The following is a 21,196-nucleotide window of genomic DNA, read 5'->3' as shown; positions in this document are numbered from 1 at the left end:
TGCGTTATACTAAATAAATAAAGTGACAGCTTAATAAAAGACAAGGATTTCATGTTTTTTCTTTAATACGCGCTCATGTTGCTAATTTTGTAAGTAATGAACAGGAATTTGATCATTTCTAATCCTGTTAAGCCTCACACCAGCAGGAAAGTAATTGCATTAGAGTTTGAATAGATGTCAAAACTAACCGCATTCGCAAGCGAGCGTCACGGGAGCGCGAGCCCCGCCTGCAGGGGGATTAGCACGCGCTAAACCTCAGATCCGCGCGCACTGTCAGGTAACGCCGCAAACACCATCCACGACTAACCTAACAGCACAAACAAGGATAAATAAAGATATTGGTTTGGTCTAATTTGGTTTTCGCGATACCAGCCGAGAGGTCGGTGTTTGGACTTTCAAGTTTCTACGCTGTAAACTGTCAAGTGGTCTATCGTTTAGTAAATTTCAAAGTAAATCTGCGCGGAGGGTCGCATCTTTTGGAGAGGACGATGTTCATCATATTTTAGAGTGACGGGAGCGCGCAAGTCAGCGTCGCTCGCGGGGAATGACGCTTCAGACTTTGACCAAGTGTTATCAAGTTAATTATTACCTGATGGACTAAATGAAGAATGCCGCACGTTTGGGAGTTTATTCTGATTCTCAACGTTAATGTCATCTTTGTAGAAGGTAAACTGTTCACATATGAAAACTCACTCTCATGATGCTTAAGATGCTGGAAGCTCTGATGTTAATAGACTATAGCAAGATTTTCATTTTGCTGGCAATGCATTAACATCCAAAGCTACATAATTATTACATTGAATGTGTGCTTTTTTCTTTTTCTCATAACAAAATGCTGAATATACTGTCTGAAGCGATTGTTTACTGACTGTCCTGCTGAAAAAAAAAATGATGGTCTTATGTTGGTCTACCTTCTAAAACCAGTAGAACAGTTTGACCAGACTGTGAGACCAGATAGGCTGGTTTTAACTTGTGTATTTTATTTTATTTTTCCCAACAAGGCCGTCATTTAAAAAATGAACAGATTTTAAATGGAACAGCAGGGATTTGGGGGGGGGGGGGGGGGGAATTGCTTCCCAAAAATGTAATTTCCTGCATAGCTATGTTTTCTTGTATTCCTTGTTAAAAACAACAACAACAACATAGGTTTTGAGAAAATAATGACCAGGGATTCGAAGAATATTGTCTTAAACCAGATTAAGATAGTTTGCTGGATTTTAATGTGGTTTAAAATGGCTTCCCAGCCTGGCCGAGTTGGTCTTCAGGTGATCTGCCAGACTAATCAGCTAAAAAGTACCGAAACCCCTTTAAAAATCAGCCAACAGATGTGTTTGACCAGTCTGGGAGACCAGCAAACCAACTTACACTGGTCTCAACTGCTTTCTTTTTGGTTCTCAGTCCTTTTCATCATTGTCATACTTTTCTCAAATGTGATCTTTCTCTAACGAGTACAAACATATTATTGTTATATTAAACCACTATAAAAGGATTTTCACTGCTATGAAACAAAAAAGAAAGACATGAGTATTAAAAAAATCAATGCAGAAAGGTTGTCAGTTAGGCATGATCCTCAGAGTAAAGCTCATCTAGAGTCTATGGTGTTCTTATGTTCTTCGGCACTAGTGAAGTACCCAGTTTGTTTTGGCAATTCTGAGTTTGACGTCATCCTTCCTCCTGGGGATGGGCATCTATAAAAAAAACAGACACAAGTTACATCTTCAAAGAGAAAGAAATGTGCATGAAAGTTTTCTACAGAAAAGCCCGTAATGTATGTTTGAAAGGAAGCTGACGTGTGATTTGAGGTCAGTCGGCTCAGAGTGTGAGGAAAATCTAAATCAAGCCAGCAGGTTAAATGCATGAGGATTATGTTCCTCATTCCAGCCAATAATATCAAAGTGACTCAGGCGTGTCAAAAAAACGTGCGGTGTAAAGTAATACACAAGCCTTTTTATGTTTAGTCCAATATCTCACAGGGAGCCACACACAGCAGAGAGGATAAATGGGTAGCCGGGCTCAATCGAGTGTCAGCATTTCGCAGATCTCTCGGTGTATGAATCTCAGCACCTGTACTTACAGCAAATCCGTGGCTCTCGATGCTTCTAGATACCGTAGCCCCAGAAAATGGCAGCTTCCTATGAGCCGCATAAGTGAAAGTGCACAAGCTTCTCATATCTCAGATACAGATGTCAATAAATTGGGGTGGAAGAAAATTGGGCTCCAGTCCTCCTCCCCGTTCATGACGGGCACATCAAAGTAACCTGGCTTGAGAGTAGAGCTGTGGTGTGGTGTATTAAAGAGCAGCCTTGAGTGCTTGACTTGGCAGTGGATATGATGCAAGCTGCAGCCTGAAGCCAGAGGGAGAGAGGTGAGGGGAATAGTGATGTGAGATAACAGAGTGAATTCAGAATGCTGGAGTCTGCTGGCTCTGTGACCTACTTTCCAGCTCCTCCGACAGGGCCCAGAGCAGAGGATCCAGGATACATCTGTTGTCATTTCACAAATGTCTTTTTTATTCTTCTTGCAAATAAGCGGTGCTATTGGCAAATATTGACTTTATAAATTTGCATGCTAATTTTTTTTTAGGGTGGGGTTGTCGAGAACGTGTCGAGTTTTGCCTCAAAAAGACTTTAAATGTGCCTTGTAGCATTAGAGACATCTTCATCATGTTATTTGACAGCAGAAACTTCTCTCAATGGGGAGTTGGGGTCTATTACAGGTGTGACTGTATTTTCAAAGAGCCGTGGGTGAGTGATGTGTGAATCTCTTCTTTCCCCGCAGCACAGCCAGTGTCATCAAAGCTGCACGATGGTTGGTGGGCATACAAAGATCTTGTCCAAGGGAGCTTTATACCAGGTAAGCCTTTCAAAAGAAAGAAAAGAAAACAGTGTGAGAGTATGCATAATGTGTCTTGTCAAGAGTCATGCTGCTTGCCACACTAAGACTCGCAAGATCTGCAGAGGCTTTGTGTGTTGACTTATAGCACATAAAACTTCAGGATGCCAATTAATATTTTATTCTGTTTGATTCACACTTAATGTATGTTAACACGGTGTGAAGGAGGTGGATTTCACACAAACAGTATGAACGGTATTTAACAGTACTTTGCAATTGCTGCATCATAATTGGGAGATTAAAGGGTTAGTTCACCCAGAAATGAAAATTCTGTCAGTAATTATTCACCCTCATGCTGTTCCAACCCCGTAAGACTTTCGTTCATCTTCGGAACACAAATTAAGATATTTTTGATGAAATCTGAGTGCTGGATCAGTCCTCCATAGGCTTCTAAGACATTATAACTTGCTGGCCCAGAAAATGTATTAAAGACATTGTTAATATAGTCCAAGTGACTCCAGTGGCTCAATGTTAAGTTTATAAAGCGACGAGAATACTTTTTGTGCGCAAAAACAAACAAAAATAACAACTTTATTCCACTTTTCATTTCCTTCTCTATGGACCTCGAGTTTTTTTCACGTAGTGTAATAGCGTAGCACGTCTGTTGTGCATGTCACCACGTATCACACATGACCAGAGTCGCCCAATAGTGAGCCTACGTGGTGACGTGCAACACAGACGCGCTACGCTTAAACACTACGTGAAAAGACTCGAGGCCCAGAGAGAAGGAAATGAAAAGTGGAATAAAGTCGTTATTTTTGTTTGTTTTTGCGCACAAAAAGTATTCTGGTCGCTTTATAAACTTAAGATTGAGCCACTGGAGTCACTTGGACTATATTAACAATGTCTTTAATACATTTTCTGGGCCAGCAAGTTATAATGTCTTAGAAGCCTATGGAGGAGTGAGACAGCTCTCAGATTTCATCAAAAATATCTTAATTTGTGTTCCGAAGATGAACGAAAGTCTTACGGGGTTGAGGGTGAGTAATTACTGACAGAATTTTCATTTTTAGGTGCACTAACCCTTTAAATGGGGAGTTTATAGTGCTTACATTTCACTAGATTAGTTAGACTGATACCTTTAAGGTTGTTAAATGATATACGTGCAAGATAGTGGTTATCTTGAAAGCTGAAGTGTGTAATCACCAAACGGAATTGTGTGCAAAAACAATGATTGTTTCAAACAAGTTTCCTCAGACACTTCTGCAGGCAGTTGTTTTTTTTAAATACATTAGTACAGTTAAACAATGCTGTAGGATTTACTTTGAAACCATTTACACTCAGAAATAAGTACATTTTACTAATAAGTACAAAGAAACAGCAAGACACTGAATTAAACGAGAAATTTGTATTGTATATAGAAAGACAAAGACTTTGTTTTATGTACAGGTTTAAACTGTGGGGAAAAGTTACTTTTAAAAGTAATGTGTTACAATATTGTTTTACAAAAAGTAACTAATTGCATTACTTTTTATGGAAAGTAGTGTGTGTCATTTTCTCACCTGGGCTGGGATTTCTTGCTTGTTTTTAAATTACAAAAAAAGTTTTATTTTGGCAAATGTCAAGGCCCTTTCACACTAAAAAGCTGAAGGAAATGCAAATTCACTCCTGTACAGAAGAGAGCGCAGCTCAAACAAAACACTCTTTCATCTGCAATAAAAAATAAAATAAAAACCCACAAATGTGATGTTTATCTAAAGTAATTTTGGTTTAATTTAAAATGGTTGAATTGGATCATTGAAGGTCACCAGGAAAGACATTGGTTAATAAAGTGAAGTATATTTGTGTAATTAAGCCTATTTAATTATTGCAGGATTGCGTAATATTCCGAGTTTGCAATTCACTGTTTTTATTCATTTTGAAGAATACTGAATCTCTTTTTGTGCAAATGAGATGAGTAAATGCATGCTCACAATTAGTCTAACTTCGTTACTTATTTGAAAAAGTAAGCTATTTTGTTGCTATGTGGCCGAAGACAAATGCTATGTTCGGAAAGCCCCTAAAGGGACATGGTAATGTGAAAAAAATATGAGATGGAAGAAAAAATTATGCTTTTGCGTTCTTTCGCAATTATATTTGGGTAATTATGTTGTATATAATTTACAGGTGTCAAGGAGCTGCTATCAATATGCGGGGTATTGAAATGGCTTTTGAATGCCCACGATTTTTACTTTCGCTTTCAAATTTACGATCACTCTTATATAGGGAGCGGCGGTACTGACCACACATTTTACAAGAAAAGATATTGGTCAATGACACTCAGGATCTGTTTCACACCAATCGTCCACCCTGTCAGTCTTTTCTCCTTACTATCTTCACGTGAGAAGTAAAATCTGATGCAATGTAATGTAACCAACAACCACAGCAAGCCTAACTTTTAGGGGCCCCGTAGAATGCGTTACTAATTTTCTGTGCCTTTCTGAATTCGTATTTAGGCTTCGGGCACATCCCTACTGAAAACGGAACTCGCATTACTTGTTATGCGTTACCCAGACACTGGTTTTTAAAGTACATTTATTCAGCAAATATTTTTAAATTGTTACAAAAATATTCTGTTTCAAATAAACAGGCTACTGTTCTTCTGATTTTCTACTCAAAAAATATATCACGGTTTCCACAAAAGTATTAAGCAGCACAACCAATTTCAACATTAATAATAATAAGAAATGTTACAATTTTTAATGGTTTCTGAATGATCATGTGACACCGAAGACTGGAGTAATGACAGACATAAAATTGCATTTTAACACTATATTTAAATAGAAACATTTAAATTGTTTTACAACATTACAGTTTTACTGTGCTTTTAATCTAATAAATGTAGACTTGGTGAGCAAATGAGACTTAGTTCAAAAACATCTAAAAACTTTTAAATAGACGTGTATGGTCTTGTGACTTTTTTTAATTTGCATTTTCTGATACAAAATCTGTACAATTTGGCCAAATGGATTTAAACATTGTAAAATGTAATAATAATCTAATCATATAGAATATAGTTGAACACGCAGGCGTAGAACACTGGATGAATTTATTCTCCGCACATCTTGTTCTGCGGGCGCTGATCCCGTGTGGGCCTGGTTATAGCTTAATCTATTTTTACAGCTTGTGGTCTCAACTGATTAATGCTGACTATTGAAGCAGAGGTCTGAGACACTTTATGAGTTTTATTCGAAGTACTTCATTATGTAGTCAGTCAGTAATGTATGTAACCAGCAAAGGAGCCCTTTGATCACTATTTAGTATGCTTAAAAAAGAAGCTATCTATAGGGGACAGACTCATATCCTACTTATTCACAAAGAAGGGTCTTTATATTTTAAAAAAAAAGTTATGCTAGATCTACTTGCAAGGACACTACTTGCAGCAGTGCAGCATCAATCATGGTTGTAAGGGATATCAAGTAAGCCCTATAGCAACTCATAAATATATGCATTGCACATAAATTTACCTCTTTATTAAGCGTTCTGCAAGGGAGAAAAACTCTCTGGATTTATATTGCATACAGTAAATGTCCTTGAGACTTAAAAGGGGACTATGAAAGAAATAGGACGAGAAAGCATTCAAAGAGCAAATATCATCCGTTTCCCAGAGCATGTCGGATTCATCTCAAGACAGTCCTCACAAGTAAAACACTCTTTTGCTTGTCCAAATGCTAAAGGCAACGGGTTAGTAGTAATCTTTTAAACTTTAGTGTTTGCCTTAAGCGCTTGTGACACTTGTTCAGTTGTCAAAGAATATATCAGTTATGGTTAAATCTGATCTTATTGTACAATATCAGGCATAGTTGTGAAGTGAAGTTGAAGTTGTACTTCATAGGGGAAGTGTGTGTCATTTTTGCAATAAATTAAATAAAATGGAAACAATATTTTTTTCAAAACAGGTTTTCCAAACACTCCCCTTCTTTGCCATTGGCCAGGCAAACAGATAACCCCGCCCCCAAGCGCACGTCATTGGTTGAGCCACTGTTGCTGGATTGTTGTGGTCAGATGCTCAAAAAAAGGAAATGCTTTGAAAGCACAATAGAAACTATTTAGCTAAATCAACCTTACAAATTGGCCTCCTTAGCTGTCTCTATTCAGTAGGAGGAAGTATTTAACACTAAAAAGATTACACACATCAGCTTTAAGTGCATTTATGATTGACATCATAGTTACAACAGGAATAAAATGTTACTCTCAGTCACTTTGATCATGTCAGCCACACAAATTTGCTTTCGTATCGTACAATTAAAAAGGGCCAGTTTCATTTTAAGATGTTTGAGAGACTAATTTGAGTTTATAATTTTCCTTTTCACTGTTCCGTTTTATAGTTTCGTCTTATCAGTTAAATGTGATACACCACAAAGTCTCATGATTGACATGCATTGGCTATTTTCAGTCTGTAATCTCTTGTGAGATATAAACTTCTCTTTAATGTGTGCATATTCATGAATGAATATTTCTGTCCTGTTTTTGGCACACTCTCATTATATGCTTACAGCTGTGGCAGAAAGTTCTTACATTGTTAATTGCTTGAGAACATCTTCTCTTCTGTTCTCCTGAGGGTTATAGTGAAGCTGCTATGAGATGTTCTCCTTTTGAAATGCATGGTGAAAACATGTCTCACTTGCACAAAAAAACAACATGTGTTATATTTCACAAGCAAAACCAGAGACAGTGTGTGTGCATTCAGCATCAGCATATTAGAATGATCTCTGAAGGATCACGTGACTCTGAAGACTGGAGTAATGATGCTGGACTTTTCAGCAGCTTTGCCATCACAAAAAATAAATTACAATTTTAAATGTCTTAACAGAAAACCATTATTTTGAAATGGTAGTATTTCACAATGTTCCTGTTTTTCTCTCTGCTTTTGATCAGATAAATGATCAAATACTTCCTTAAAAAAATCAACAATATAAAGTGGAAAGCTTTTGCTTGCTTTTAACATTTAAAAAATAAACAATAATTAAGTGTTGGGCTGACGTTTCATGTGATTGCATTTGTTTGCTACTAGCGAAACCAAAGAAGCAGTTCACCATTATACTGTGATTAAATATATATGTTCAGCTACTTGTGCTCAAGGCTATAAACAAACATTGTGTAAGCAAAGCAAAACGATTTAACGTCTTTCTCTTCATCTGGAAAACTGCACTGTAAAAAAATCTTCAGTTGCAGAAACATGTAAAGCCAAGAGAATATGTAAAAATACATATTTGTAACATTAAAATGAATGTGCTTCTTCCATATTTAAGACTTTATGCAGCTTTCAGTATGACGTAAACTTAGCGCCTTGCATTGTACTGTACTGTATGCTGTTCAGTTGATGTATTTGTCCCCTGTCATACCTAAAAAGCACTTTGACAGAGTTCTCATTAATGTATTGAACCCAAAGCCAAATCTGGCACAGATCCATGAGGATGAGGGTGCCATCTGTCTACCACTCATCAATTGCTACAGCAAAATCACTATATCACTCTGGATATGACAGACTGTTAGCACCAGAGCTCAAAACGCTCAGCTGACCGTAACAATGGATTCAGAGAGTGTTCAGCTAAAAAATACCAACACACTCAACAGGACCTTAAACATAAACTCAGGCTGCTGCTGTTGATTTTTATTTTTTTTAATGCATGGTTTGTTATAGAGTTGCCTCTCTTTAAAAAAAAAAAAAAACTGCATGATATAGCCTATCTTTACCATATCGGCCAGTATCAGATATTTTAAAATATTTTAAAATCAGTCCATACTGGACATACTGTATAATGGATGATATTGGATACGTAATTGTTCATTTGATTTCTTTATTTTTACATTTAGATTATCTTTAATTTAATAATAGCATAAAATGGAATCTTAACAAATCTCAAATTGAATATAATCGAATGTACATTATGATGTTGTGATGCCTAAATGTACTTTTTTAAAATAGTTATTAGTTTTTAATGTTTATCATAGACAAAATATTATAAAATTAAAAAAAAATTAAATGTATGAATATGTTCATATTTACAGTTTTTGTATATCTCTATTTTCCAGTTCAAGATCAAGATGATACAACTTGTGTGTCCGACAACCTGGCTTTAGAATTTTGCTATCTTCCATGTTGAATTATGGGCTGAGCTGAGTCTACTTTTAAATAAGCACACATTTCTTACTTGTTCCTCCTTAAATTTTATAAGCAGTTGCATATTATGTGTGTCCTTGACATTTAAGAAAGCACAGAGAGTGAAAGTGAGAAGTAAAAAAAAAAAAAAAAAAAAGCAATTCCACCTAATGAGCTCAGTGGCTGTTAGGATCCCAAACAAAAGCAGGATTACACCTTAGTTAGATCACAGTTTTGGGTGCAATCATTTATTTAGGTCACTGTACAAAGAAATGCTGAAAATACACGAATAGCGGGTAAATAGCATGCATTTGAAGGAACACAGCTTCCTAGTATGGCGTAATCTTTGTATCTAATGCGTTTTCTCATTCTGATTTAATAATGCAACACATCAGTCCGGTTTCACTCCTGCAGAGCCAGGCAGGATGAGAGGAAAATCAGGTCGGGGATCACTTGTTCATGCTGGATAAATCTGCTTATAATCTCAGCCTATGGGGACAAAAGTTGATACTCTTTGCATTGAAGCATCCAAGCTCTTGGTGATCTAATGAGTTTGATGTGGCAGTGTGGAGGTCAGGGTCACAATATCATCTGAGCTCGCGCTCCTGCCACTAACCTCATACTGGATTCAGTTCATTCAAAGGGATGGTTCAAAAATACACACAATCATGTCAGAACTTTTAGTTTTAGCTTATAGATCCTTTTAAAGACAGGGGGTCCTATCATACAGCACATGGTGCAATGCGATGCAATGCGGCGCAAGTGTTTTTTGCTAGTTTCAGCCCAACACAGTTATCATTTTCATGTCCTGCGCCACATTTTTTAAATAATGCATTTACGCCCATTTGTGCGCCCATGGGCGTGCTGGCCTGAAAACAAGGTGTGTTCTGGCGCATTGTTGGAGCGTTGCTATTTTGAGGCAGCTGAAATAAACTGCGCCATTGACCAAGTATTTTTTTTGTTATTTAAAGAGCGTGTTAGTAATGTGCGCCTATAGGCGGGTCCACAACGCACGTACACTCTTCCTATCACACACACAGGGACGCAGCAGCACACAAACTATCCAAAATATTAAAAATAAAAGGATTACAATGTAAATGATTATTGTTGTGTAAATAAAGATATGGTGGAATCCGGCTTGTCCCATAGATGGTCTGTTTGCGTGCTTTAACCTCGCACATGAGCAGATCCGTTTGTGCTCTGGAGACACGTTCAGTCTTTCCACTCGTAAATTCCGCCATGTAAATAGCAATCCACCATGGCTTGAGAACAACTGGCTCTTAAAGGGAATGGGAGAAGAGAGTCTGATTGTTTTTTTGCATGTTACGCCCAAAACATACCCAGTACTCATTAAGAGAATTGGGACAGCCCTTTTAGACCATGCACCGCGCGCACTGACCATTTTTCCCATTGTTAAGTGGATTCGGACACGCCCTAAGTGCACTTGCGCCCTGCGCTTTAGACCATGCGCTTAGATTGTTAAAATAGGGCTCAGGGACTTCCTAGGTGTTGTCATATTAATTCTCAAAACAACAAATATGAGGTTTGAGGTTCAATGCCCTAATAAAAATCTCATTCCAATCAGCAATAAAGTTGTTTACTGTTTAAAGACTGTTAAACATCTCAGAAAATAAATTAATCATATAAGGTCAAGTATGTCCTTTGGCTGTGTGTCTAATGTGACTAATTCCATCTGTGTTTCTTTTTTTCTTTTTTTTGAGTTTGTTTTTGCGAAGCGAATCGCATTAACATGCAGTTCTCTTATTTGGATGCACAATCATGAGCTCAAAAGAGAACCGGCGCTGCGCCTGGTAATTAAGTGGTAAAATTGATTGCTTGTCAAAATGTTGTCTCAAAGGATATCAACCACTAGATCCAAACTCAAAAACAACATCTACACCATGGATGGGGCTAATGGAGGAAATTTGGGATGAGCAATTTGAGATAATCCCAAACAGATCATGACCCATTACAGAACGGCAAACGCAACGTTCTCTTCCTGAAATGTAAAGCAAATGCTCTAAACTTCACTTTTTATGTTTATATTTTACTAGTGCCATCTTTCTGGGGATTAGTTAACACTGCCTGGAACCTGTGCGCGATTGGGAAGAGACAGTCGCCTGTCAACATCGAAACCAGTCGAATGATTTTTGACCCCTTCCTCAACCCACTACGACTCAATGCAGGGCAACGTAAGGTAAGTACAAGAAAGGATACTGAAAGGCTCTTGATCGTATTTTCTTAAAATAACACTGACACTGTGATTGACAGTTGCAGCTTAATCCTTTCTATACTATCTGTTTAATCATATAGTAGCTATTTTTCACATTATTTAAACTGGTAGAAGATGTACGGTGACGCATTATTCAGTTTAGAACACTGTCCCATAATTCACTGGAATTTTGACAAGATCGGGTCACACGGCATAACCCCAGCTTAGCGGTCCATTTGTCAAATCCTGTATTTACTTCTATGGCTGTTGTTTAGACGGCTAGCGATTTGGTTTGTTGCTGAATCTTAATTAATTGAGTGACTTTTTTATATGCCTCTATTGGCCATTGAAGCAGATCTTCAATTATTTTTTGCCAAGCATAATAGTAAAGCCTTCCAAATGAAACCTTTGAAGATGGCTAATGCTCCATACTGTTAGTTTGTTACAACGGTGCTCTAATGAGATCGCTAATTCTCTACGGCGTGCAAAATTGCTTGCCATTTGCTTACAGTGAAGTGCACCTGCAGTCGGTCAGCAGATTAGTGTGACTAAACTCATTTACCAGACACAAATGCAACGTTTGATTATTGGTGGTTGGTATACATCAGATATCACTCTGACCTCTAAAGGGATTCAGGCGGTTGTTGTCAGATCTTGAGTGCAAAGGGGTGGATATATTCCATAGAGCGGAGGGAAAGGAAGGAGTTAATTCCTCATTTAACATCCTGTTTTATGATTAATGCTGTTGTGCATCTGCTGGGGGAGATTAGGCAGGCTCACCATCTGTGCTGACAGGGCCTGTCACCGAAGAATTCTCCAGTGAAGCTCCAAGAGGTTGTGCTTATGGATAATATACCCTAGTTCATCTTCTCTCAATAATACATTACGTTAGTACCCTAGACTTAGTCAAGAGCCCGGAATAAAAGTGTGCTGTTGTTTTCCTCTGGAGGTTTTTCTGCTCTTATTTCAAGAGACCCAATTACATTTATGTATGCACTTCTCCTTTGAGCTTGTTATGACTGCGCTCTGTATGTGGGGAGTTGATGTTATTCCTAGAGAAAGTTCCTTTGGAGACCTAAATGTTCTCCATGAATTCAAGTCAGTTTGATTGGTTTGTGGCGTTGGTAACCAGAGGGCTGTTAAATAATGGAATTTATGCATGAAAACTGTAGGCTGTAATGGAAAAGTTTATGGTCTCTTTTACATAGAAAAGGCGCTCATTCGTTCTTAAGTTACTGAATGGAAATATCTTATTTATTTTGTTCTTTTTCCACATCTCTTTAGTTCAGGTAATTGTGATCTATGAATATAATACAGTCAGTCACACCTGTGAAATACAGTGTTGTTATTGGTAGCTAAAACTAAAGTTATTTTTGTTAATTGAAAAAAGCTGGAATATAAATATTACGTGAACATTTTAAACATTTTTTTTTAAGTTTTGAACTAACTGAAATACTACAATTACTAAAACTGAAATACATATAAATTGAAGCTAAATAGAAATATTGAAAACGAATAGAAATGACAAAAGAACATAACAAAATTACTAAAACGTAAACTAAAATAAAAAAATATAAAAATAATCTAATTCTATAATAGTATATAAATATAAAAAATAATGCTGGTGAGAAATAAAGTGGCAGTTATATAAAGTCGCAATTACAGGAAATAAATTCACAATTGTAAGAAACAGGCACAAATGTGAGATATAAAGTCACAGTTGTGAGATATAAAGTCACTCAATTATGTGAAATAAAATTGCAATTATGAGGAAAAAGGGTCAGAGTTGGAAACGGGCTTCCACGGTCTTCTGTGTTTCGGTGGACAGTTATGATTAATGCTGTGAATCATGAGTGTCATTCCTAGTATTATAGTTCAGCTTAAGTTGCCATTTTATTCTAAATTATTTCAGAGCCACAGTTCAAAGTGATCGTAATTACCTCTTGCTCAGAATTTATCCTATGAAACGTCAGGCTAAATGTATCGCCCATTCTCATGTCCCTGAGTGATCAGCACTTCTAAAACTGTCTCTAGATCACAAATGAGGCGACTATAGTTTGAAATCTCCCATTAGGATACATTCACGAACACTCTCACAGCTGTTTACAAAGATGTTCTGATCGCTAGGGCGCCATAACAAGACACATTTTGGTCTCAATTAGTAATCATAACTAGCAAAATTTTATCAACAAGTAAAGGCAAAATATTCCAGGTGTTTTTTTCCATTTATAGGCTTTCGTCTTTCAGCTCAGATGCGTTTTCTACATAATTCCTACCTCAGCAGTTGCACCTGTCAACCAGGTTTACCTGGAAAAACCTCGGTCCATCAGAACTAACTAATGTGTTCATTGTGTTAGTGCATATTTTTCCAGGAATTCCCTGTACGGGAGGCACAATGTCAAACAGTGCATGTAATTCCTTTTAGCCTAGCCAGGTGAAAACGGCTTCACCTTTGTCCTCCCAAATGTAAACATGGAATCACTTAATATTGTTTTATCATAAAAAGTCAGAAATAAGAATGTCTGATCCAGACATGTTTATTATTTTTTCAGGTCAGCGGAACGATGTATAACACGGGCCGACACGTGTCCCTGCGCCCAGACAAGTCACACCTGGTGAACATCTCTGGCGGGCCGCTGAGCTACAGCTACAGGCTGGAGGAGATCCGGCTTCACTTTGGCAGCGAGGACAGCCGGGGCTCAGAGCACCTGCTCAACGGCCAGGCTTTCCCTGGAGAGGTGAGCCAACGTAGAGCCTGGAAATACATCACTTATGTGGGATTCAATTAAACCTGTCTTCCTTCAAACGTCTGGATGCGCGCGACAGACCCTTGAAGTACTGGCACTGAAGTTAATGGAGTAGGCAAAATTGTGAAATTAGTCCCTTTTATCAAATTAGTTTTACACTAGAAATGAAAAAATCTCCTTCTCTTCGACAACATTACAACATGAAACAGAATAAGACAATGAGATATCATTTGAGCAGATCAAAGGAATTTTCCAAAACCAAATCAATTGTTGCAATTTTCACTAGAGTGATACATTTTTGATTTCTCTGAAAATGTGTGCATTGAGCGGTGTCTCTGAGTTTGCATTAATAAAGTCTTTTATATTCAGGATTAAGGGCAAAAATCAGGTTGATGGAAGTGATTTTGCTGGAAGAACAGGCTAAATAAAAACATAAAGCAATGAGTCATCTTCCAGTTTGCACAGTCACAGGATATGAATTGGTAATGTGCTTTAAATGTACATGTTTATAGTGAGGAAAAACAGGCTGAGTACAGACATGCCACATCCATCATGTGCTGCTTAAAGCTTTTGTGGAGCCTAGTTCTTGACACTAATTTTTGTCTAAATCTATTAATCTATTCAAAAATGTTTTTAAAAGAAATATCTTATGCCAACCAATGCACAAATACATTTTTTTTATTTGAATATATTTTTTAAATGTACTTTATCCTTGTGATCAAAGCTTAATTTTCAGCATCATTACTCCAGTCTTCAGTGCCACATGATCTTTCAGAAATCATTCTAATATGATGATTTTCTGCTAAAGAATTATCAATGTACAATAATTTTCAGGATTTTTTGATGAATAGAAAGTTCAAAAGAACAGCATTAATCTTGGGGGAAAGAAATTAATACTTTTAATCTGAAAAGATGGATTAAATCGATCAAAAGTGACAATGAAGACGTTTATTATGCAAGAAAAGCTTTCTATTTCAGATAAATGCTGTTCTTTTGAAGAACCTTGAAACTGTTTTCCACTTTGATAATAATTATAAATGTTTCTTAGCAACAATAATACTAATAAATGTTTGTTTTATGTTTTCAGAAAGTAGATTAAAGTAGTCCATAAAGGTTTTTTTTTTTTTTTTTTAAGTGTGTAGGCTATATAGTTTAATACTGAAAGAGAACAAACAATTATTAATGCACAACAACAGACAGTTTTCAAACTGTCAAGAACATCAATTTGTGCCAGACATATCAAATAATTGTAATGAGTTGAAATGTTTACACTTTATCTTGGCGCAAAGATGTGCGTCCCTCTGTGATCCTCACCTCACCTCTGATTTCACTGAAGTCAGCAGCTTCTCTTCATTTTCCTAATCCAAATGAGGTTATATGGGTAGCAGCTTTCCAACAACTTCATTCTGAAGCTGACAAGCAAGCTCATTATAACTGATGACTGAAGCATATTTTCTAATGAGTTCCAATGCAATTTTGAGCCACTGAAAATTAAGCAGCAGATTTCCTGGCTTCCATCTCTCTGCTTTCATTGAGCTGCGCTGAAAGAACAATAAAGCAGGATGGAGGAGCATAAAGGAGCTTCATAATGTTCCCATTAACTATTCATTAACAATTTATACACAACACACAGCAAAATATTTATTTGGATTAATGTACTGACCCTCATTACAGAGTCACATGAGATTACAAGCTGACATAAAGGAAGTTAATGGAGATATGCTGTTATATACACATCATTTATGGCCATATTTTATGGACAATGGCTGTTTTGAAATTAGATTGCAGGCAGTCATACAGTCACAATGGTTTGGCTCCATGTACACTTTCACCTAGCAGGTGTTTGTTAGTGTTTTACTGGAAGTCACACTTCTTTTTTCTTTTTGCAGGTGCAACTCATCCATTATAATCAGGATTTGTATTTAAATTACAGTGATGCCGCCAGGAGTCCTAATGGAATTGCAGTTGTTTCTATCTTCATGAAGGTTAGTAGACTCAGTTGCTTTAAATGTATACAGTGGAAAGGAGACACTTCATAATCAGTCTTATTAAACTCCATTAATCTTTAGCAAACATTATATACAGTACACTTGAAGGTTGTATCAGTGATTTCAGGCCCCAAAAAAATGTATCACATTCACCTAATCTTTCCTAACGATCCGCTAGCTGCCCGCCCCATAAGCATGCCGTCAAAAAAAACGCATCTCTGTAGGCAGCCTAGGCTCTGAGATCTGCACACAAAAACAATTGGTTTCACCAACCACTCAAAACCAAAACAAATAGTGTTCCAACCAATCACTGACAGGGGGAGGTTGGTGAAACCATTTGTTTTTGTGTGCAGATCTCAGAGCCTAGGCTGCCTACAGAGATGCGTTTTTTTGACGGCATGCTTATGGGGCGGGCAGCTAGCGGATCGTTAGGAAAAATTAGATGAATGTGATCAAAAAAAATTTGGGCCTGAAATCACTGATACAACCTTTAACAGATCAGGCCAAATATTAATGTACATGAATCAACATGCCATAAAAGTTCTAACATAATGGTTTGGTATTTTTAAGCATTATATAATGTAGTAATTTTATTCATTGAAATTTTCCATGCCCTATTATTAAAGCAATGTTACCTTTAATGAATACTGGAAATTTAACATATAACAATCGAATAGAATTTGCTCTTAGATGAGCTTTTTAATCTGTTTTTTCTTCTCAAAAGTTCAGCAAATATAAAATTCTGCAGTATTCTGTCCCCATTGTTTCATGTCCACTACATTCATTATGCATCCATGTTGCTCATGTTGCTTCAAGGGAACAAACTAATCTAAATCTAAATTATTTAAAAATAAATGACGATACTCAATGACAAATGAGAATCATATTTTTGATGGGCGCAAAATAAATTAAATACTTTTCTGATAACAATTCTCTTGGACAAAAATGTGCATTCTTGGTGCACAAGGCCAGAAAAAGATTTTCTAATTGACTGCCAGGATAAAACATAATCACTAAAAGCTTTTTATTGTTTTATTCAAATCATTTATTCATTGTTATTCATCAGTATTGCTTTGGCATATGCATTCTGTGCTTGTAAAGTGCACTGCAAAAGATTTAGTAATAGTGAAACGTAAAAACTTAAGTAAAACTTTTTTTATATACTTACTATTCCCATGTTAACTATGTTAAGAAAGTAAAAATAAGGTTTATAAAGTCACAACTTAAAAAGAGCTCTATGAAATCTGTTTTATTTATTACATTCAGTCGTTTAATTTTATATTTTTTATGAGACATTTATATGTCATGGAGAGTAAAGTGCTTGATTTCTGTTTGACTTCCCACGCATAATTACAAAATGAACAAAAACAGTGTAAATAAAACTGGCAAGTGGCCAAACCATATTAATTAGTCATGCCCAAGTGCATGCTGGGAAAATGGAGAATGGGATTGAACCACTAATCTATTTTTTTCAGAGCAGGCTTATTTGAAATAAGGCCCTGTCCCATATGGCACCCTAAACACTCTCGGTCTTCCTCTGAGTCCGCACTTTCGTGATGTAGCGCCGCTTTGACTGTCGGGAAGAAGTCTGTTGTGGAGCTCACTTCAGTGCGGGCTCGGTATAACAAAGTACGCATTGAGGAGGGCGCATATAAACTTCTAAGGGGACACTCTTGAGCACCCTTCTGAAGCCTAAAATGACTAAATGGGACATCCTACGGTCTCATGGTAGATGTGTATGCGGCAGCCATTTTAAGTCAATGTACATCAGCATCATCGCATTATAGGCCCCGCCCACTGCCGTTCAGTTGCTTTAAGGTGGGATCAGTAGTTTTTGAAAAACACTTTTGGCCAATGTTGATATTTGGAAATCACCAAAAAAAAAATCTATGTATGTCATGACCCCTTTTAGACATGTGAAATGCCATGTTTTACATTCAAATTTAGTTAACGAATTCATCTTTAAAAAAAGCCATTCAGTCTTGTCTTGATTTCTGTTTATTTACCACTTTTCTCCTCCAAACTAAAGTGAGATAATGGTGGAGATTCCTCGGCATTTAACCTCATCACACAGCATGACGTAAGACTCGCAGATTGCAGCAGGAGTCGCCTCCCTGATGCGTGAATCGTGACTTCTGTGTAAATTGGGGCAGAACTGCCACAGTTCAGATGAAGGTGTTGCAGTATTGCAGCCTCCTCCACCCCCCCGTTCACTTTCATCTACCTTTGCAGTGATCGTGATGTCGGGGAATCTCCACCATTCTGCTACTAATGAAGGCACATGGATGAAAGCCATTCATCTTCAGTACATGGAGAAAAAAAAAACACGTCCAGATGCCCCTAGAATAAATTCTACTAGACTATTATTGATTATGCTTGTGATACGGTGAAGCCGTAATGAAATATCTCAGCAGTAAGTTAAGGCTCATGTCATTTGTGATTAATGTACTGAACAACACCATGTTTTATGAAACTCTGCCTTTTCATCAGAAAAAGCTGCAGAAATCTGGTTTTAAATGTTTTCTTTGATATCTTCAGATTTCAGAGCCTACAAATGTATTTCTAAACCGTATGCTGAGCAGAGAGACCATTACAAGGATTACATATAAACGTAAGTGCCCACAAATACCCATGTACTTCGTCACTAATGTCAGCGGAGCCGGGGGTGCTCTTTTTTTTTTTTTTTTAAAGCTGGTTATAATTAACATTCAATTTAAATTTAAATGAATTGTATTAACATTAAATTGAATTTATGTTACTATTGTTAACATTAAATTACATTTGATTGAAAACTGCCTCCAGCAATATTATTAAATCGAACGGCTTCCACAGTCTGAATGTGAAATATTGCTTCTGCGTAGAAGACCTTCATAACTCTTATTGAAAAAAAGACAGGGAAAACAAACTTGGCTTTGTATTACCACCTGGTGGTCTTGGATAAGAAGTGATATTTGATTCTGTCAGCATTGCCATCAGAACAAAATAATAATAGTGATATGATAATATCATGTATTGTCCTGTAGGAATGTGTCTAGATATCTTGTAAGTGTGTGTTATTCATCTCAGCCCATCGCTTGTTTTGTAAATGTCTTTCAGATGATGCATACTTACTGATGGGGCTCGATATTGAGGAACTGTATCCCGAAACCTCCCGTTTTATCACATATGAAGGGTCGATAACTATTCCACCGTGCCTTGAGACAGCCACCTGGATATTAATGAATAGGCCAATTTACATCTCACAGATAGAGGTGACATGTTGTAAAATATTTTTTATACTATATTATATTTCAAATTTCAAGGCTGCAAATCCATAATATTATGATAAGTAATTACAATTTACTTTTATTTAATTTCTTGAGAGTTTAAAAACTGGTTCTTGTTGTGCATTAATAATTGTTTGCTTAATTTCTTTCAGTATGAGGTCAAATTATATACACACTGTTTATTTTTAAAACTTTATACACTTTTTTTTTACACTTTTTAATGTTTTTGAAAGAAGTCTCTTCTGCTCACTAAAGCTGCATTTATTTGATCAAAAATACAGTAAAACAGTAATATTGTGAAATACTATTACTATTAAAAATGACTGTTTTCTATTTGAATATATTTTCAAATGTAATTTATTCCTTGGATGTTAAATATGAATTTTCAGCATCATTACTTCAGCCTTCAGTGTCACATGATCCTTCAGAAATCATTATAATATGGGATTTGCTGCTCAAGAAACATTTCTTTTTATCAATGTTGAAAACACTGGTGCTGCTTAATATTTTTGTGCAAACAATGATTATTTTTCCATGATTCTGTATGGAAAGTTCAAAAGAACAGCATTTATTTGAAATAGAAATCCTTTGAAACATATATTTGTATATATTTTTACTTTCACTTTTGATCCATTTAATGCATCTTTGTTGAATAAAAGTATTATTTAAAAATCTATTATATTATATTGAATATAGCCCATATTAACATCTTAATTGACTTTCCAATATCTCTTCAGATGCAGTCTCTTCGTCTCCTCAGTCAAAACCAGCCGTCTCAGATCTTCCTCAGTATGGGTGACAACATGCGGCCGACCCAGCCACTGCACCAACGCTGCATCCGCACCAACATCAACTTCAGTCAGAGACGGGACTGTCCTAACAACCGTGTGCTGAGGCCGCAGTACAGAGGTCTGTGTCACACTCCACATCAATAACATACGCAGGCTCTGCCGCATGCATGCTGCGTTCGATAAAGCTGAGCACTCTAATTAGACGCTTACCGTCATTGCTCCTGAAACAGATGGAAATGAAACATTTGTCTTTGTGAATAAGTGGCATGTTACACAAAGAACGTTATCTGACAGAACATTTTTTGCTTCTCTTTTCAGTGAATGAATGGCTTCTGAAATAAAGGCTTGCTGTGGTGTAGTTACTTCAGAAATGTGGCCAATGGACAGAGGAAGATGGGATACGTTCTGCGGGATGAAGCTTGTCAGTGAGACAGAGGACTCTTCAGTAAAAATATATCAAATTACTTTTCTACTTGTTTACATGTTTATAACAATATATATGTATATCAAAGACATTGAAAGCAATGCTTTGACCATTCAATCAGACAGGACTGGTTTTCAGTGACACCGGGTCTTCGGCTAACTCTCGAGGAACCGTCTGCTGTCGTTTGCATCCGAACAGCAGGTGCGTTCAAGACTTGTTGCAGCGAATGAAAAAATACCTTGAGACTTTGAGACTTTACTTTGACACCAGGCAAACAAAAGGATTTCAAGCCTATACCTTGGTCTATTTGGAGCATGTTGCCTTCTCTACGTAAGTGTTTACAGTGCTACATGAATTGAATGATATCGGCCCAATAAATCGTTGAAGTGGTCGTGGTGAATGTTTCTCTTTACTTTTTTAATGACGTTTTTAATCCGCCGTGTCACGAAGCTGCAAAGTTGATGCTGATGGATTGGCAATCAAAATAATGCATAACTGAGTCTGTTGAATATTTGTGAATTATAATATATGTTGACATGGTGCTCAGAAGGGAAAGTTTCATATCGTGTTATGTAATGGATTTAATGAATATTAATAGGGTGAGGAATGTGCAATAAAGTGTGTAACAGAGAACAGACCAATCTGTTCAGATTTAGTAACAAAAACTGCCCTATTTTGTTGGGTTTAATGAAATAAGCATTTAAATAGCGCATTTTCAAATGTCTTATTTGTTTGTACTTGAATGGTTTATCTTTAAATTTAATATTTTACACCTAAATGTACATTTTTCAGTA

The 21,196-nt window shown here is 36.7% G+C and overlaps 1 protein-coding gene across 3 annotated transcripts; it reads left to right on the top strand.

Annotated features, from left to right (window-relative positions):
- Positions 1-265: 265 nt before the first annotated feature.
- Positions 266-20,805, top strand: ca10b (carbonic anhydrase Xb). Of its 3 annotated transcripts, none has more exons than XR_014031684.1 (10): positions 266-666; positions 2,779-2,853; positions 11,029-11,171; positions 13,739-13,924; positions 15,823-15,918; positions 18,460-18,532; positions 19,018-19,172; positions 19,925-20,096; positions 20,297-20,423; positions 20,524-20,793. XR_014031684.1 is itself a non-coding variant. In XM_081386443.1 (9 exons), exons 1-9 carry the CDS (start codon positions 609-611, stop codon positions 20,317-20,319), a joined length of 981 nt encoding a protein of 326 aa, XP_081242569.1. In that variant the 5' UTR covers positions 266-608; the 3' UTR covers positions 20,320-20,805. The 3 variants fall into 3 exon arrangements, 1 of the variants encoding a protein (XP_081242569.1); XR_014031685.1 differs by having other exon boundaries at positions 20,297-20,399; positions 20,524-20,792; XM_081386443.1 differs by having other exon boundaries at positions 20,297-20,805.
- The last annotated feature ends 391 nt before the right edge of the window (positions 20,806-21,196 follow it).

This window comes from Scardinius erythrophthalmus (assembly GCF_964197995.2).
Source record: "Scardinius erythrophthalmus genome assembly, chromosome: 1".
Classification (NCBI taxonomy): domain Eukaryota; kingdom Metazoa; phylum Chordata; class Actinopteri; order Cypriniformes; family Leuciscidae; genus Scardinius; species Scardinius erythrophthalmus.
Note: the sequence above shows the minus strand (reverse complement) of the source record. Positions and strands in the feature narration are given on the sequence as shown.

Excerpts from the sequence above, each read along its gene's own strand:
- ca10b (XM_081386443.1), top strand. The coding sequence starts at position 609 with ATGCCGCACGTTTGGGAGTTTATTCTGATTCTCAACGTTAATGTCATC. Across the intron at positions 2,854-11,028 it reads CCAAGGGAGCTTTATACCAG|TGCCATCTTTCTGGGGATTA; the intron begins GTAAGCCTTTCA and ends ATATTTTACTAG. Across the intron at positions 18,533-19,017 it reads TACAAGGATTACATATAAAC|ATGATGCATACTTACTGATG; the intron begins GTAAGTGCCCAC and ends AATGTCTTTCAG.